At 32.2% G+C, this 21,376-nt stretch overlaps 1 protein-coding gene across 1 annotated transcript; it reads left to right on the forward strand.

The window, feature by feature from the left end:
* The first annotated feature begins 10 nt into the window (after positions 1-10).
* LOC117117114 (UPF0547 protein C16orf87 homolog) lies at positions 11-5,985 on the forward strand. Its single transcript, XM_033261311.1, has 5 exons — positions 11-402; positions 2,430-2,517; positions 2,722-2,819; positions 3,392-3,509; positions 5,228-5,985. The coding sequence occupies exons 1-5, from the start codon at positions 367-369 to the stop codon at positions 5,389-5,391; spliced, it is 504 nt and encodes a 167-aa protein (XP_033117202.1). The 5' UTR covers positions 11-366; the 3' UTR covers positions 5,392-5,985.
* Positions 5,986-21,376: the final 15,391 nt, after the last annotated feature.

The raw sequence follows: 21,376 nt of genomic DNA on the forward strand, positions 1-21,376 counted from the left end.
ATGAGATCACCCAAGGGTGAAAGGTTGGAAAATCGGTGAAGCGTGTTAACAAAGTCAGAGCAGCTGAGAACGAATATACAAGAGTACCCAGCAACAAATAGTGTTTATTTTATTTATTAGAACTAGGGATATATTTGAACGTTATTATATTTTTAATGAATCGTTAATAATGCAAATCTACTTAATTTTCGCATGAGGTTCGTAGAAGATTTATTTCTGAAACGACGTGCTGAAAGTCAGCAGAGAAATCGTCTTCATAATATTCATCGAAACTTGTTGCTTTTTGTTGTGGTGTGGTGGTGCATGTCCGCCTGCTAAATCTACTAAATACACACGTACTTAACAATACAGGGCCTGCGCTTTAACATGGTCTTAAAGCCTTGTCCGGTATGTAATCAACAGGTAAGTGATTAATAAATTAATTAATTAGTTTTTAATTATTAGGAAATTAAGGGAAAAAAATAAAGGATATATTAATATACTGTAACCATTTCCCAAGTCAAACCAATTTTTATGCTTCATGGTCCATACCATTCTGACAATGGGTTTGTACAATGAATTCGATCCAACTCGGCCACAAGTTAACTCGGCCACAAAAAGTTTGGCTACAGTCAACTCGGCCACAAGTCAATTCGGCCACAAATCAACTCGGCCACAAGTCATTTACTGGTACTACATTGTACTAATTGTTATTATTATTGCTGTTATTATTGTTGTCATTGTTGTTATTATTATTGTTGTTTTTATTACCGTTAGTTTTAATCCGAAATGCTTGTAGTATTGAAGTCTTCAAAAAACTCTTAAAAGCTCATTTATTTCCTAAATAATCCTCTTCCTACAATAAACCTTTTCTAAGCGCCTTGTATCCTTTGGCAAAAGGCGCTATATAAATTTCTATTATTATTATTATTATTATTAATATTACAGTAATTATTAGTCTTAGCATTAAAATTATATATTGTTCAAATTTTTGCTGATATTTTTATTATTACATATATATATATAGTACATATATTTATAGTACCATATAAATAATAAATAATTTTCGATTTTTTATTATTATTCATATTATTATTATTATTATTAGTCTTAGTATTATAATTTTAATAATAGTAATTTAAAAAAGTTGTTGTTATTGGCGTTTTATTAGTATTTTTCTCATATTATTATTAATATTATTGTTGTTACCTTTATTATCGATATTATTACCCTATTATTACTAAGTAGGCCTAGTATTATAAGTATCATTATATTATTATTATTACTAATAGTAATTAGCATTACTATTATCATAAAAATAAACATTATCTTTAATTTATTATTGTATTATTGCTATTATCACCTTCAATATCGTTATTATCACTAATTAGTTATTAAAATTGATATTTAAATATCGTTATTATTACCATACTAGTATTATTACTATTTGTTAAAATAAATATTACTATTAATGTTGTTGTTGTTATCATCACATTTATTACCGTCATAATGACTAATTAGTATTATTAATGTAAATATTACTAATTTATTGTCGTTATGGTTGTTTAATATTATTGTTGAAGTAGAATGTTGTGAGTAAACAGAAGACGAACACATTAATAAATAACTCTTTTTAATTCATAGGCAATAGCATTCAAATCTCTTTTGGTAGTGTGGTGGTCCTGTTTTACTAAAACATACTGTGTACTTTATTTCAATCATATATTGAAGAAAAAGGATGCAAAAACCTAGATTTACATTAAATAACTTGTGGCCGAGTTGACTTGTGGCCGAGTTGATTTGTGGCCGAGTTGATTTGTGGCCGAGTTGACTTGTGGCCGAGTTGGCAGAAGCCGAAATTTTTGTGGCCCAGTTGACTTGTGGCCGAGTTGACCTGCACCCTGTACAATGACCCAGGCTCCAGCAGTGCTGTTCCATTCCACACTATACACAGAATATGTGCTACTAAACACTTGACTGATTTCACTCTCTAAAGATTTTCAACATCAATTTTAATGATAAGTTGGTGTATGGGTTCATGAGAAAAGTTTTCCGAATACATGTACTCGAATGTTCGTTTTGTGCACTATAGTCTAACCATCATAAATTTTCATTTTCTCTAACTTTTGATTTTGTTTGTCTATAATTTTCATGAATCAAATTGTATATTATAGAGGCAACAAGCTAAAGGTCAAATGAAATCAGATGTAACAGACATTGCGAAGTGCCCAAAATTAATAAAATAATAACTAACATCATAAAACGTATGGTAGACATATAGACTAATAATTGCGGCTGTACTCGTAACTAGTATCAGACTGTCAGTGCTGCAGAAATCAAAAGACACAAACGTGCTATGTTCTCATGCAGAGATGAGCATCCTTTTGTAATTGTCTTCATGGTGAGACTACATTGACTTGATAATACAAGTTTGAGGTGATTTTTTCCAGGTACCTGTTGCCTGCAAGTCATGTTTTTGTGGTCACATCTTTTTCACAAACCGCCGAGCAAAGAGTCCCAGTCCTCCAGTAACAGCAGGTAAAAATTTCCTTGTCAAATAAACTTTTTTACTGCTCTTTTGATTTTTTTTTTTTTTGTACAATTATGGTCCATTGTTTTAAATTTGCTCACATCCACTAAATATAGGACAGCCAAAATTGTTATCAATTGGGAATTAACCCAAGAAGCAAACTTAAACGAAATTGTTAAGAAACTTTAATTACATTCTTTTTAAATTGTTAGACCAAAATGGAAGTACTTCACGGAGAAGAGCTGAACGACCAAAGAAAGTTAGAACTGATTATTATGGACCAAGTGCATTTGAGCACAGGATGGATAAGGTTTGAAATATAAAATTAGAATATTATTTTTAGTATTGTTTAAACATCATTTATTAACATTCTTTTGAAACAAATATTTGGAAGCGATACAGTAATTCAATACGAAAATATTTAAATTGCAATTTAAAAAATGCAAGTTCAACATAAACTGTCAGTATGCAAAAAAAAAATATGGAAACATACAGTAAAATTGTATTATTATTAGTACAGTATTATTGTTTTATTAATATTATTATTGGTATTATTATTATATAATTATTATTATTGTTATTATTACTTTTATTATTATTGGTAGTATATTAATATTATTAATTCATTCTTTTAAATTTTTTATATTTCTATAGACTTTATTGATTATCCTTGAACTTTTATTGCAATTTTTGTCATTTGATTGCATTTTTTTGTATGTGTTCATTGGCCCTGGACAATAGTAATGCTTTTGCACCGATCAGGCTACCCCGGGTGTAAAAAAAAATTTAATAACAAGTTAAGGAAAATATTTAACATTTTTCTCTGAATCATACACACAAAGATTAACAATTTTTTCAAAAATCGAAACGTTATTCTTCTAGCAATTGAGTACAAATAGCTCACGAGTGAGAGAAAGATCGGCATCATTTGGTGGAGAAGCCTCGCCAAAGAAACGTAAACCAGGAAGACCAAAGAGTACCTCTGGAAAATCAAACGATGGTAATGATCATAAATAGAAGGCTTTATTAAAAACAAAATCTTAAAAAAAATATTCAATTCAGAGTTTATCGGTTTCGCATTTTCTTATGTGTGGTTTGCTTTGTTTTTTCTGTCTTGATTATACCCTTATGTTAAAGGAGAAAATCAATAAATAATATATTTTCTATCCAACTATTTGTTGGGACACTCTGTTAAAAATGAGCCGACGTCTTAGTTGTTAATCCCATGCCGTTACTTAATCTCATTTACATTTACTGCATTTATTCGAATAAATGCCCTGCTTTGAATAAACATCTCCCAGGCCCCTCAGTTAAACAACTTCTCTAGAGCCTTTATTTGGAATAAACGCCCCTCCCTTGGATGGATGGATGGATTCGTTCGGTGTACACAACAAAGAATAACCCACGAAAGTCTAGAAGAAGACTTATTTCCAGTGGGGTCCTTCTGGTGGTAATTGGACAGTACACCAGGAGACAATCCCGTACTTTTTTCCAAAGATTGCACTTGGGCCATAATGCATACGGGACCAACAGCTTAAACATCTCATCCAAAAGACGGTGCGCTATTGTAACTTGCATTTCAACTTTCTAGCTGATGAGAGCAGCAATGGGAATTGAACAAGGGATCTAGAGATCTCCATCGCTCAGCGCACACACAGTGGCTACCACCAGCTTAACCGACTGAGCTAAGCTGAGCTCCAATACTAGAATTACATTTTTTTTCTAACCTTGTTTTGGATCAATAAGTCTATGATCATGCAATAACACATTTTGACGGTAATTATGTATTGTAGTTCCACATTTACAGTGAAATGAGGGGTGTTTATTTGAGTATAAATGAATCCATTTTACACCAAGCAACATAAATGCCTTTCTTTGAATAAATGCCTCCCTCCAATTAATGCCTCAGGGGTGTTTATTCGAATAAACACAGTATTTTTATTGCCATTATTGTACATTTTATTCCTATGTTGTTGATATCTAATTAAACAATCACATATGAGTCCAATAACCAGGAAACTGAATAGTCATGAGCAACCAAGATGAAAGGCATGGGTTTCAGGTTGAAAGGTACCGATTCTGGGAAATCTGGTTTATAAGCCGCCTTAAAATATCTTTATGGAGAAAATTAATAATACAGGCAGTTACATGCAGACATTCTGAACATGTACTTTAGTTAGATTTATATAGTGCTTTAATTGCCAAAGTCCCAAAGCAGCAGTCGAGGTGTGGATTCGCTTGTACAATAAATTTCTTCTCCCTTAAGGGTGTCTGAGTTACCTGGAAAATTGGTCTCTCTCTGGTCTGCCCACAACAGGGACTGTATGAGCCAATACACCGGGCTAACCCCCCAACTCATCTCGAGAGATGTACTGGGTTCCTAAAAGTGCACATGAGCCAATTTGTGTACACTGGGCCTACAGTTTATAGTCCTTATCCGGGAAGACTTATTTCACCACCAGCGTGCGGTTCAAACAAGCGCCGATATTATGGCAGAAATATGCAGAAGATGGGTCAGTTTTTGGTAGAATTTTCGTTGCTCATGAAATTGCAAGATACTATGCCATTTTTTGAAAGACTCCACAACTAGCGAAAGATTTGTGGCCTCTGGATAATGTTATATTATTCTCAGTAGCAGTAAGAGCTTTTTTATGTAGTGTCTACCAGCGCTATGTAAATATAAATAAATAATTATTCTTTATTGACTGTTCTCTACAGATGAAAAGGAAAAGAAAGAAGAAGACGTTTATGCTACTCTATCGGAAGACAAAGCGTTCATCTACTCCATAATACTTGATGAGATCAACTGCAAACTTCAAAAACAATGGAGAGGACCAACAAAAGATAAGTCTGTTGTTACCCCCAATGGAGTCTCTGACTAGCATGCATACTAATTCTTCAGTTGTAATCTTTGTACATTTGTATTATATTTTTTCAATATGAGTAGACCCAAAGGGTCTACAGTTTGTAGAAACCAGCAATAGTTTAATTTTATCGTTTGTTTACAAAGCAAAGATTTTAACAAGATAGCGTTCTCCACGATTTACCCGTAACAAATAGAAGTGTCGATTTGGCACAGAAAAGTAATCAGTTTTGGGAGAGGGCGTCCTAGTCGTTGCCATGGATCTGAGATAGGGTGTTCGCGTTACGCCATAAGTTCGTTACCAAGTACGTTAATTTGTTCCTTATGTTCTAAAGAGAGGGCGCATTGTAAATCAGACGCTTCTAATTGTTACGCGTAAACGTAAAGTCGCGCGGCGTACGCTATGGTCGGAGAGGTCAAGGTTCAAAAGTTTTCAATTTTGCAAGAGGCCGCTTGTATTGTAGCTGTATGTTGCGGCGCCCCCGCCTTTATAATACCGTAAAACCTTAAATTGAAGCCCTGGGCTTCTTTTCTTTGCGAACTTTGCACGGGCTTCTTTTCGAGATGGGCTTCTTTTCAAGACTACTTTTGCAAAGTAAAGAGGGGGCTTCTTTTCAAAATGAATGCTGTAAATTTTGTGAATTTGTACTATAAAAAAATAAATAAGGCCACTGTAACATCAATCTGTATCATGGAGTGTATTTAACTGGCATTAAATCACCTAAACTACTGTATAAACCTCGATAAGAAGCCTATGCTATCTTGAAAAGAAGCCCATGGGCTTCTTTTTGAGATGGGCTTCATTTCGAGGCTAATTTTGCAAACTACTGTAAAAAGGGGGGCTTCAATTCGAGATTAAGTCAGTGGGCTTCAATTCAAGGTTTTACGGTGATAATAATAGTAATAAGGATGTATCAGTAGAAAGTATATTGTAGGTTGCTAAACATTTTAGGTCGGGGATGCATTCAGCAATCTGCAACTTTCACTCTAGTTGTTTCATATACTGGGCCTAGAATACATGCTTTATTTCACATTATTACATCAATGATAAGATAATATTGCTTATTAATTCTGTATTATATAGAAATGTAATTAAATGTACAATATATAATTATAATTTTGCTTAATCTTTTTCTGGTATTTTTACCAAAATAAAATTTAATAATCATAGTGATCTGTAAAGAAAACAAAAATACAACTCTTTAGAACTGATAAAATGTGATGTCAGTTGCCTATAATAGAACCACAAAATCTATGCATAATTATATAACATTCTCAACAGAAGCATTTGAGCAATAATGTTTTATTGTCTTCCAAGCAATAATTACAACTAATTATAGTAAATTATACATTGTAAATTACTTCTTCAGAAGTTTATGAGTTTTTCTACTGTATTAAGTACTCTGTCAAATATGTACTCGGCTTGTAGTGCTTGGAGGCATTAAATGTGGACTGTTTTGCCTGGGTCTATAAAATATCATCAGTTCTTTCCATGGTCTATTAAAAATGGGCCAATTGTGATTTAGTCCATTAAGTTTGGCATTTCTGCTTTGTTTGGTCCAATATAGGGTGTTTGTGCCTTATTCGGTATGGTGTTTTTGTGCCTTATTTGGTATCAATTAGTATGAGGTGTTTGTGCCTTATTCGGTACAATTTATATTGGGTGTTTGTGCCTTATTTGATACAGTAAATATGGGGTGTTTGTGCCTTATTCGGTACAATTAATATGGGGGTGTTTGTGCCTTATTTGGTACAATTAATATGGGTTGTTTGTGCCTTATTCGGTACAATTAGTATGAGGGTGTTTGTGCCTTATTTGGTACAATTAATATGGGTTGTTTGTGCCTTATTCGGTACAATTAATATTCAAGGTATAAGTGCCTTATTAGCTGGTTTTACCTTATATGATCCTTTGAATATAGGTCATTTGTGCCTTATTTGGTCAACTAAATATAAGGGGGTATGTTTTATCATGGTTTTATCTTGATCAATGTAGTATGGTGTTTGTGCCTTATTTTTCCATCAAATATGACCATTTGTGCCTTAATTTTTCATTAAATATGGGGCATTTGTGCCTTGTTCGTGCTTTTTGTGCCATATTGGTTCATTAAGTATAAGGTCATTTCTATGTTAATTTGAAAAAAAAAGTACTGTAAAAGCTTATAAAATTTGACTAAGCAACAGAAAGTTTGTAAGTGTGTAAAACAATTTATTTATTTCTCTGCACAGATATCATTATTGGTAAGAAAAATGGAAAAAATATATTAAAAATACATCTTCACGAAAAGGATAAGAAAAAATGGAAATTTATGAAGGCATGCAATAATACTTCCAAAAAATTGTATCCACTGTACCTGTTTTATAAAATAAAAAAATAATAATAATAAATAAAAACAATAATTAACCAATAATAATTTTTGTGTTTAGATTATAAATATAATGTTGATCATCTTTGTTGCAGCCTCATTGTTTAGTTAAATTTGTACCATATGTCTTCATGTACTGTACCATAAAATAATTTGCATGACATTAATATATGATTTAACATGTGAGGACCAGGAAAGGAGTACTGGTATATGTTAAAAATCTGATTACCATTGTAAATAATTTCACACTTTCATAAAATATATATAATATTAATTTTAAATATTATCTTGTTGAATTATTTTAAAATTTTAGAACATAATAATAGTAGATAAATTTTGATTCTACCTATTTTGTATGTTTATTAAAAAATACTGATTAATCATAACAACTGGATATAGGTATATACAATAAACAGTAGTGAATATATAATTTTTTTTACATATATAATTTTCTATTTGGAATATCTGTTAATTTCTAAAAATTAATGAAAATAAAAAGTGTAATGATCAAAGCACAGAATTTGTCATCATTTAATTTGTTTCTGATGGAACTATTTTAGTAACAGCACCCTCTCTAGTTTGGATAATTGCAAACACCATCTGAGGAGGAGGCTAAACTCTGGACTGTTCCATTTTGAGTTTGCTTAAAGTTTGTTATTGTTTTGGTAGTGGATTGTGTGGATTTGGATAAGAATGTTTCTTGAACTCAAAGACTCTTTTCTTGAACTCAAAGATACTTTTTAATTGTTATAAAAAGGGTGCCACTTTTCTACAGTGATTTAATTTGATGTGAATTTAATTTGATGTGAATGTATTTGGAATAATAAAAAAAAATACACAAATAAAAGAATGCTAATATGTATGTGTATAAATATATCACATACATATTTCCATTATTTTATTTGTATGTTATTACACATTTTCAAATTAAATTCACTTTTTTTTCTACAGAGTGATTTAATTTGATGTAAATTTAATTTGGAAAGGTGTTTACCTTAATATATTCTTAAAATAGGTATGCATTGTTTTTAATTTAACACAAAATTCATGTTTAGTGACAATTGACATTTTGCAAATTTATAGGATTAAATTTCATATAAATTTCACTATCATAAAGATTATATAATTTATTATTTCTATCTGACAATAATGACAAATTTATGAGTTCAGTATTAATCTCACCTAATTAAAGCAATGAATTATGGGTAATGTTGGTCTATTGATGTGGAAGAGACAACACGCATGGCTGAACACACTAATGAAAATAGTCTGCAAGATTTTGTTGCTTGAATGCTAACTTGCCCGAGACGTGATGAGTTGAGTTTGATTGATGATTAGTATATTTGAGGCAGAAATTGCGATTTTATTCAAAGGTGATCATTGCTAATTCCATGTGGATAAACAGTGGCATATCTAGAAATTTGAAATAGAAATAGCCGAGAGATATACCACGTCAGCTCCACTGAGGGCTGCGGTAAAGAAAATTGTTGATTATGGCAACTGTAAATGGATGGAAATGTACATTGATGTATATTTATTTATATATATGTATCAGATGTATATTTGAATATACAGTAATTTTCTTTTTTTTTATAATTTTGAAAAATTTAGGGGGTGGAGTCCCCTGGCTGGCTTGAATCCACCACTGATAAATCATCGAATGGTCTGTATCCTAAATATGTCAGAATGAACATTGCATTAAACACATAGAGAACACATACTCAGTTCCCTGGGGAATACCGTAATGATGTAGGCTCTAGTAATTGAATAATTGGAAATTGCAGGTTCCATTTTTCTGGGTGAAGAGGAGTAATATGGATAAAGTGTATGGCCCAAGGACACTGTAAGTATGGTAACCATGGCTTGAACCCAGAACCTTTCAATTAGAAGTCTGGTTCCTTACCACTATGTTGCATACTCGTTTACGGTAAAAATAAGAGAATTTAAGAAAGTACAAAAAGAAAGGTGTTATTATATCCATGCTTCTCTTTCTATGCAACATTGTTGCATATGATTATCACGCCCATATATAGGTAAGTCAAAGGTATTTGTCAAATAATACTTGATTGTATGGAAAAAGCTGTGATTTTAAATTCTGTACAACCTGATTGGAAGCCTGGTTCCTTAACACTATGTTGGATGCTTCTATTATAAGGTGAAAAATGAAGACATTTAGAAAAATATGAGTGGGAAGGTATTATTATAGGCCTACACCTACTTTACATCTGCGATAATACTTGATTGTTATGGAGTGTAATTTTTAATATTTTACAACCTGCTGCTGTTAACATACGGTAAGTACATTCAATATATCAGCCATGAATTGCAGCTGCATAAGCTGCACATTTATTAACCATTGTCGTTTATGAGTCTTTGTGTTGGGCTACATTTACTGAGATCACAACACATTAGAATGGTTATTAAATGTGTCAGTGTTAATTTTGTGGATATTTTCCCTTGATGAAGGGATTTACGTCACAGCTTTAATGGGATCACCACTTTGAGAAAATAAGACAGAGCTATTGACGCGAATCCGCCGTAAAAAATACTCAAATTCTACACGAATGCCAGTGATAGATGTTTTAAGTCTGTTCCAGGTGGATGAGAGATAGCGGGATGCATAATAAGAATAAAGAATATGAAAGCTAACAGACAATAAATTTGAGTTTAAGGGGGAAATGCTTGGCAGGAGTAATCGGACGTGTTAACCATTAAAGTATTACAACTGACATCTTCAGTTCACGTCTTAACAAATAAATGTTTTCGAACGTCCGCAATATTGAAATGAATGATGTTGCGCAAAGGACTCTGTTTACCTCCCCAGTGCCTTATTAATTCAAAACTTGCCCACATTTCTGATTAATAATGTATCGGAGAGAATTACAATTTGTAGCATCGTGTGTGACTACATTTGATCAATCAATAAAATGAGTTTTAAAGTGAAACTTAAGAAGATTGATGGGGTTCGTTGGGACTGTTATTATGCAACCATAGAGAGTATACAGTTAATTTTGCTATCCATATGAGTATAGTCGTATTAAACTATCTGATATCTGATCCCTGCTGATATCTATTAACAACTAATCCATTAAAGAAACGATAATTACATTTAATAATATATATTGCACGAATTTCATTTGCTTATCTGAAAAGAAGGGGTTTAGTTTTGTTCAGTTTTATTTGTGGGTAGGGATAACATGTGAATTTTCAGGGAAGGAGGAGGATGGAGGAAGGAATTAATTTAAGCTGTTTTGAGTTAATTTTAAGTTTTAGCTGTTTATGTAATTCATTGTATCTTGTAAATAATAAATAATATGCAGAAATTTATAACACGCCAATTCAAAAAACATTATCAAAGGCGCAGTGAACAATTATACCAATTAAAGCGATTTTGTAAACAAAAAAGTTTTCAAATTAGTTTTAAATGAGTTTAAATTTGAAGATTGTCGAACAGAAAGAGGTAATAGATTCCAAAGATAATCATTTGTATAAGTTTTGTTTTTCGGACACACCTTTGTTTTTCAAATTGTGCCACTGATGCAAAAGTGAATAAATATTATTATTATTAGTGTATTATTATTAATATTATTATTATTATTATTATTATATCGTGTTACATTCCCTCTCTGCTGTTGTTTATATCGAAGACTATAGATAGAGCCTAGTAAGCTCATAGAGAGTGTAAACAAACGATACGCGCCATACACAGGCAGTGGAGGATACCCGCTGCCGTTGGCTTACCAAGTACTGCGCCGTGCATGGTTGGTTTGCTTGTTCCCCACCTGATACCGTGCTTTTATAGAGGGCGGTAAATTTTTCATTTTTTTTATCCCATCAAAGTAGGCGCACTTCCTGAAATTCATACATAGTGGGCGCACTCCATAACGACGATGGCGACTTCCATCGTAACTAGGCGATTGAGTGTTCTATTTATACTCTTTGTTTATACAGTAGTAGTACATTCCCCCTCCATTGGCCTTTCAGTATATATTATTTCCAAAACCCTGAATAGCCTCTCACTGATATCAATATAGTGTAGAAGAACTCACTCCTGACCTTATACAATATAATGATTTCACATTTATATAACATTTATTAAAGCATAATTTATCACCTGCACTGAGTGTTCGAATATAAGATATGATTTATGGTTAAACCGGAATAATTTTGGATCAGAAATGTGCAATTTTTATATTATATACAGTATTTGCCAAAATCAGTTGTTTGCCAACTAAAATTCTGTTCTTCATAAGTATAAAAGCTTAAATATATATTTAACAGTCACCAGAGTTTTAGGTTAAAATATGACTTGTTAATAAGTGTGTGGGATGACCTTCCTATTTCAATTTATCATGGAAACAGTTTAATAGTTGTCTTCAAAGAACTTTTAAAATAACATCTTTTTCCATCATAATTCTTTTTCTTTTCATCAACCTTTTTTAAGCACCTTTTTCCCTTGGCAAAAGGCGCTATATAAATATATATATTTTTTTAGTGTGGCAATTTAGCCATTTTGTACCGACATGCCTTAAATGTATTTTTTTTGCTATTGAAGCTTATATAACATCTTTTTTTTAAAAATTTATTTGAGAATAGGTTATATGCAAATTAAGGACATATTGTCAGTGGTGGGCTCATAAACTTGATTGATTACGTAAAATTCAATATGCAAGTTGTCAGTTTGTAAATGAATTTTTAGAATGAGAAAACGTTTATCTACCCAAAATCATGAATATTATAACTATATTTTTTGGATGCTTTTTATATGCCTGGTAATCAATTTTATGTCTGTAATTAGCAAAAAAAAAAATTATGAGGTTAATTTGATCCTTGATAAATAAACAATTTAATATTTTATTCAAACTTGTGAAAGTGGTTTGGCGCAGTAGGAACCGTTTGGATTCCTAACCTCGAGGTTGGGGTTTCAACCCTTGTGCATTTTGCTTGTGTCCTTGGGCAAGGCACTTTACCTGCACTGCTTCTCTGCCCTCAGGAGTATAAATGGGTACCTGTGGAGGTTCAAGTGCAAAATGCGCTGATATATATTTAATGCAGCAAACTATGCAATATCCCCCATAGGCGTCGTTCCAATGACTGGGATAATAATGTCGAAAAGCGCTCTGAGACTTAGTTGTATAGAGCGCTATATAAAAACGTACATATTAACTTTTTCAGCTTTTCTCAAATTTCATTAGAGAAAATTATAAATGTAATTATCACTACAATACTGTTGTAATCAACCAACATTTATTTATTTGAAAACAAATATATTTTATATTTTTATATAATTTTAAAATAAAGATTATTTCTAGGGAAAGCAGTACTTTGGATTGGGGACTTTGGGAAGTCCATGGTATATCACGTCTGAATAAATATATTTAAAAAATCAAAATTAAGTAAAGCTGTAAATATGATATTCTATGAAATATTGATTAAATCAGTAATGTACTTTTATTGTATCAAAATATTTTAATGGTTTACAAGCATTTGATCCACAAATTATTAAAGTTTCCAATTTGAGCTGTGAGTTTTGATTAAATCACTACTTTTCAGATCTTTCCTACTTAACCCAGTCATGCAGTAATGGAAATTGTTCTGTATTTATTAGCTTTTCATGAAGTTGGGGATGGAGCCCTCTAGTGGAGATTTACTCATAGCAATAATACTGTACTTCCATCTTTCCATTATATCAGGGTCATACCCAGGATTGGCAGGGGGGGGGGGGCAGAGGCAGTAGAATTACATTTTATGTACTGGTATTGTAGGGATTTTGAAACAATTTGTCTTGAAATCCATAAAAGGTATATCTGTACTAGAATATAATACATATTGAGTGTATTCTCCGCTAATAATTGACGGCTGTACTCGCAACTAGTATCGGATTGTCGATGCCACAGTAAAGATCAAAGGACTGTACGCACGCGCTATGTTCGAGAGCGGAGATGTGCGTCCTTTTGTTAAATTACCTTGCTCTGACATTAATACCGGGTCATTCTTTTAGGTCATTTGATCAGGAGTGGCACAAGCAAGGAGGACCGGGGTGAACGGGGGAATGGCAGATTTTCTAATCTATTAATTTGCAATTTTGGCAATAGAAAACATGCATGTTTCCTCCCCCGCCCCCCCCCTCCCATATATATGTATTCATGCAAATGCCTTGGCAATCACAATGTTTAAAAATTGTTTTCATCCTCTTGGGTATTTCGTTAATAATTGTTTGATTTATAAGGATTATCTGTCTTTTTTGTAATCCCCAAACTCTCATATATGCTTCATTTTATGAATATTAACTTCCTTATAAAGTCTATAAGTGTACCGAAGGTGATTGTCCATGACATATTGATCGAAAAAACAAACCTTTTAGGGAAAAAAACAGAATTCACTAACATTTTCTTTGAGTAATTGTGGTTGTAAAACATGTACTACAACGATTAAAGCCATAAAAAATATATATACCCACAATTCATCAATTATAAATGGCTTTTGTAATTAGCCCTCTTGCAGAGTTTATTAGAATGATAAATATGATTCAAATGTTTGACATTTATCGTTGTGGATATTAAACCTGCCAGGGGCCTGTCAGCTACTTAGGAGAGAATTTTGGTTTAGCATAGCAGATTATTAAACTCATTTCAAGTACTGTAATCATAATTATAGATATGGTATAAAGAATTATTAACGTTGATGTTTGAGGGCATATGCCAATGGATTGTGACAGCAGGTGACAAGGACTTCAATGGCATTGCATTTGTTCACATTATAATTTTTTTGTGACAAATTTTTCTGATGTGTCCATATGCAACGGTAGTGATGGCGACGCTATCACCTTCCTTCTCTTCGGTGTCGGCATGTGCAAAGGTGGACAGAAGCGTGGGTCCGGGGAGCAGAGTTATAGCAACCTTAAATCACTAATAGTGTGGTCTAAATCCACAATTTTTGACTACACCAAACTATAAAAAGTCTCCATGTAGTACCCTAGTATCAGGGTTTTTTATTCCGGGACCCTGACTGAGAATCTAGTTGGCCCCTTGGTTCGGACCTTTTTCAGACCCCCTGTCGGCAAAGTCCTGGTGCCACCGCTAGACCCTTGGATCAGAAGGTCTTATCCACCAAACCACATCTCAACTTCATCTAATATTCTGTTTTATTTTTCTGTCCTTGAGGTTGTTTCATTGAAATTGCCCTTTTAGGGAAATAAATATGGCATAGAGCACATCTGATTTATTGCTACCAATCCTAATAATAATATTTCAATTATGGATTTTATGTCCTATAAAAATAATAATGGTAGTGTAGACTCATAAAAAGACATTATTGAAACCAGTCTAAAATATACATTTAATCAAGTAAAATGTTCATACCTTTAATAAAAATGTGGAAGATAATTTATATATTACAAATTTATAGGAAAGACACTTGGAGCAATTATTATTATTATTATTATTACTATTTTTGGCCTCTCAGCCCAAGTGCCACTGTAAAATTTCACATTTACTTTTTTTTTATTAGTCAATAAAATTATATTTTCTCTTTCAAATAGATGATTTGGAAGAACAACTTCGCTAAAAGAAAAAAATAAAAACAATTTGAATGTTTTTTTTCCACTCATCTAAAGATCTTTAAAAATAAACATTTGCACTAGGTAAAAAGTCATAACATTGAAAATATCTTGTATTTTGTTTAGCATTTATGGATTATCATTTACATTACAATAAAATTGCATTATGTTTTATGGTATGTCACAACATTAATTTTATTCTATTTTTTGTTATTGTAATAAAAAATATTACTTTCATAATTCCATCATTTAATTTCCCTGCAGTATATTTTTCGAAAATATTTATCTTGTATCTGTGTCATTGAACAAAATTAATGTTTATTGGAAATAGAGCAAGAAAATGACTAATTTCAAGTTATGTTTATGATTCATTAATTCAAGAATTCATCAATATACGAAAGTTAGAGTTTTCTGATTATTTTATTTCACTGACATATTCCTAGGTAATCTCAGGGTATGCGATTGACAATGAAGGCTACATTATGATTTAAATATTCATTTACCGGTAGGCCAGGTAAAAAAAAATGTAGTTTCTTGTCCTAATATTTTGAATAAAGGAGAATGAGGGAACTTTTTTTTTGTTTCACACCAAGATGGCAAATCCAATATGGTGGATTGAAAACAGCTACTACTTTCTCACTTTTACCAAGTAGACACATTGAAAGCAAATAAAAGAAGCACTAGACATGATTCATACCATATGTATCCCCAACCACAAATGATCCAGAGAGGAATTTTACTGACATGGAGTTAGCCAGATTTTCATACATTTCGTAAAATAAAGGAAATTATAAAAAAAAATAAATAAAAAAAAGATTTGGTGAGGCAGAGAAAATAGATGAGCGAGTGGACGAGAAACTAGTTTATTTTTTTTATTTGGCTTTATATGGCTATCAAGCAAAACACGGATTTGTTTTGGCTTCGGCTAAGTGCTTAAAAATCTATTATGCTAAATTGGGTAAAAGAGTGAGAGATGAATTATTTTATTGATGTGTGCCTTGGGGAATTAGTTTTAATAGCTTTTCTTATCAAGAGTTCAGTAACCATAGAATTTTTCTTAATTAAGTTGCATTTTTTTTTTAGATGTTTGTCTACATTTCAGCACTCAAATCAATTCACTAATCTTAGATCTATTTTTGGCAGCATTTGCCTTCCATACATTAGAATAACATGTTTTTTAAACATGTGTACTTTGTGAAAAAAGAAATCAATAAATATTAAAATTTTAATTTATTTTGTACTTACTTATAAAACTTAAGAAAAATACCTAAATTTTACTTTATGTAGTAGTGATGTTTATGTTCATACTTGTGTTGGTGATGGTTATATGGTGAAAGTTCGGAGATGTGGTTATGATATTAGTATTTTTGTTATATTCAATATTTGTTATCTGAAAACCAATAGAATTGTGTATATAAGTTCATTCACTCATATTTTCATTCATTTATTATTTCCAGACAACATGACAATAAACAAATACAAAAAAAAGCCTTAGGATTACATGAAAGAATTAGGCTGAATTTCTGATGCTCTCCCTACAAAAAAACAAGTTAAAACTTACATGGAAAAAAGACAATTACAAAGTTTAAAATTGCATAATAATTAAAAAAAACACCAGACAAATTTTTACAAAACATTCATATAAATTCATAATTACGATAGCACATAAAAACGATAAGAATAGGGGTCATAACAAAAAAAACAACTTTTTTCAGACTTGGAAATATCAGTTCTACAACATATCAACAATTTTTTTTCCTCCGGAGTCTGACTTCAAAATAGCCAAGAATGGAAGAACCCCACGGGTTCCATAGTCCGGGAGCCACAATCGAGAATTTTCTGTCACTGTACATCTAGCAATGATACTCTAGTCAATACACACACAATCAGGATTACTAATAATGGTCCTGCTGGAAATCCACCAATCTAAAATCCACTTCTCAAAAAAAAATTGTAATGTTCACGACGAATGATTAAAGTGAAATCTGATTCTAGTTGCGCATCCGATAGTATTCTTAATAAGCCTGCGCTTATCTCTTGCGGACGTTGTCCTCTGGTGTGTTGACAGGGTTTGTCACTTATCCGTTGATGTTTTCCTCATTAACAAATTGAAAATTGAGTAGGGGGTGATCAGATGATCAACAGTAATTACGTCCTTGAATTTTGAAATAAATGTTTTTATGAAACAATCTGTCTTGGAAATTTTCATCCAGACAGAAAATTGGCGTATGTTGAACTAAAGTTACTCTGATGATGTTCCTGGATAATGAAACTCATTTAAACGTATTCGTATATGACAATAATGGGGAAAACTGTAGTATGAGAAGCTTTTCTAACAAATGTATTTATCCCCTCTGGTGTGTCTAAGAGCATGAACATATGAATAGGTTTTATTAATGTAGCTCATTTGTTAGTGTTAACATAATCACAAATATGACTACAGGGTAGCATTTACTGGCGACCGAAAGTGATCAGTATAATGGATTTGCTCCCTCTGGCTTAAACTATCTACCATCACAAGTTTCTTTGACTGAATAGTTTATGTATGATATTTAAATAAAATAAATAATACTATAAAATGAATGATAAAAAATTGCACTGGTGGTGAGGAGAACAGGGATGTTCTAGAAATTACACATCTAGGCCTAGAATTATTGCTATGGCGAGGAGGGGTTCCTGGCATGTAGGGAGGTGATTTCCACTACTTGATGGTAATTTTTTTAGTTGGTGCATTTTTGAAAAAAAAACCCAGTTTTTTATGAAGGAGTGTGTCTCCATGTGCGTACATTAGACATGGGTGGACTGCAATTTTGGAACCAAGGTTCCACTATTTTATTGCTATAAATAACTATCATGGAAATTATGCGTATAATTACAACACAACAAAATCAACTTTCAATATACAATTTTTAACAATGAAAATATTTGAAAGTGTTTGGCAATGGGCATTATCTCAATTTAAGGGAAGCTTTATGGTCAAGGGCAAAGCGACTTAATTATAAATAAACAAAAAAAATCTTCTTTGATGGATGGATAACTCAATTAAATGTGGTTTTAAATGAAACAATGAATAGCATGGGAATTTTATGGACATTCAGCAAGGTTTATTTTGGTATTATCCAGGAAAGTCTTTGTACTAGCTGTAACAAATATATAATATTCTTTATGTTAAGGCAGGGAGGTATAAAAATAATAATATTTATTTTTATACATCCCTGATTAAAGCATACAGTAGTTCGGAAAGTGTGCACGCAGGAAAATGGAATGGAAAAAAAATTGTGATGAAAAAATATTACCTATTTTGCATGACTTATAAACCAAATTTATAAATTTGATTTATAAATTTATATTTATATTTATTTGATTTAATTTTGTAGATGGTCTAGGCATTATTCCTCCATGGTCTAGGGAACTTACCTGTTGTAGCTTCTGGTTGCTTAACACAAGACCCCACCCATGGCCTTGCCCCTAGACCCTAAATTTGGCCTAGGCAGCTCTCAGATGCTACATATAGGGTTCCAGCAGTCGCAGAACTCAAGTACTGCACTGTCTAGGGACCCGGCAGCATTGATAATTTCTTTTTTATTGCTTGTCACTGTGCATTTTTTTTAAATGGCTTTTGACAAGAATAAAAGTGAACATGGAAATCAACAACATTTTTGATGGACTTTATTTTTATTTCCTCTTGCATGGTAAATGATCTCACCAAGGCTGTGGCATTAATCCATAAAATATACTACAGAATATATGAATGACAAACCTTGATTTGTTAATACCAACTTGATACATGAGCAACGATGGCTTACTATATTTGAAAAACATTTCAAAGAAAACAAATAATCAGTCCCATTTTTGCAATCATGGGATTTGGATCAGTTCCAAACTATTGATTAGAATATTATAAACCATTTAAAATATACTGGCTGTTTTGCTAATATCACTTGAAAAATGAAATTCAATATTTTAATTTCTTACTTTGCATATTTAAATAAATTTGATTTCAATTGAACATTTAAAAGAAGAAAATATTTTCCTTATAAATTAAAAAATAATACATTTCTTATGTATAAACTTAATTGAAAAAAATATGAATTATATATTTGAATATTATTCACTGATTTCCTAACTTTTTCTGACTTAACCATCTATAGCTCCATTATTTGTGAGCATTTCAGTCAGTTGTATGAGAGAAAGTTCCTGGGGATTAGATCTGCACATATACCTTATAGGTCTTCGTGGTCTAATTGGTATGGTACTTACCTTGATAGTGAGAGGTTGCAGGTTCAAATCCCACTAGGGACACTTTTTTTCATATAATAAATCTTTTTACCTGAGCACTGTTATTACTATTTATCTACTGTATTTGTTTATACAGAACAGTATGTACTCTACACACATACATATATTTACAAAAAACTATTATTTAGGAGAGCACCTTTAAACACAATATAAAGATTTATGAAAAAATTATGTGCTTCTCTAAATTTCAACTTAGTTTAATTAAATTGTTAATAAGTAATTGGGCCTCGCTATCTTAAGTAAATGGTTTAAACATTATTTTCCTTGAATTTTATATTTAATAATTGAATTAAAATGAATGATGAGACAGATGCATAACGCTTGATTGATAAGTTGCCTACCGCCATCAATGTCAGAACTCGCTGGGAATATTAAACGTAAGACTTTAGCACTCCTTACGAATAATCTACCAATCGTTTTGTGTGGTGAGCATCAGAATATATGTTGAGCTATGATAAGAGACAATCTGATGATGCATAGGAACGCCAGATTCTGTGTTGAGCAATCACGATAAACAACCAATTTACCAATCGTGTGATGCGGAGGAACATTAGAATCTGTGTTGATTAATCACAATAAGAAACAAAAACATCGCAACATTCATCTTCCATAGACATAGACATACTCTTTATTTGATCCATTTCTGGAAATTACATAGCCCTTACGGTTATCTCGAAAATTTTTCATTATACAGTTTAATTCCTCTAGGAATGAAAGACTGAGGGTAACAGTTCGTGTTGGCGACTGGTACCCTAAGTCTACCACTACGTTCTGTAATGCTTCCTACGACCACCGGATGGAGGGGGTGACTTATATCATTCAGCACCTCCTCAAACTTGATCGCCAGTCGCTCGCAATGAAGGCGAACCAATCAACCTTTCAGCTTTATGGATAAACTTATGCAACATTTCCCAATCCCCTCCAGAAATGTTTCCACCCCAGCAAATAAGACAATAGTTCAAAACTCCCATAATAACAGCATTAAAAAAAGATCTCAAAATATTCTCACAAACATTAAATGAGTTTAACTTTCTTAAACAGAACATTCGAACATTAAGTTTCTTAAATAAATAGTCCATATAACAGTTCCAAGTGAGCCTATTATCAAAGATAATTCCCTTATCCCTTAAATTGCTTAACCTGCTCAATACATGTTTAATAATACAATCATTTATAGAAATACTTTTTTTTTCTGAAATCGATTACCATTTCCATATTTGCATGCAGTAGTGTATACAGTAGTTAAATATATCAATTTCAACTCAGCAAGTAACATTTATTAACTTCTTTCAAAATTTACATACAGAAAATAAAGATTTAACGTATATACATTTTTAAAACCTTTTCTATGTTGAAACCTATGGCCTCTTTTCTAGCCAATAGGTCCTCCATTGCCACATGCACCACCTGGCAACAAAATTGTAGATCCGCCACTGTTTGTAAGTTCATCATCGTCAGCTTCATCATTATCATCATCATCTTCCATGTTAGACGTCTTTCAAGATAATGTTGACAACATCCCTCCAGTCAGAGAGACTTTTACCTGAATTTGAATTTCTTACTTTTGTAAGTGGTGGATTTAGGAGTTGGCAGATTGGGGGCTCACCATCCTGGGCACCAACCCAAAAAATCACTGAGTGTGAAATCATTTAGATAAGAGATTAAAATGGCTCAAAATCTGCAGCATGCCTGCTGAACCCCATAATAGGTTAAAGAAACATGCCAGATACTTCCATCTACCTGTTACTCGCCTTCACTTTTTCCATGCTGGTCCATCACAC

The sequence above is a fragment of the Anneissia japonica genome, unplaced genomic scaffold, assembly GCF_011630105.1.
Source record: "Anneissia japonica isolate Jap-2015-1 unplaced genomic scaffold, ASM1163010v1 scaffold287835_len3118868_cov185, whole genome shotgun sequence".
Lineage (NCBI taxonomy): Eukaryota > Metazoa > Echinodermata > Crinoidea > Comatulida > Comatulidae > Anneissia > Anneissia japonica.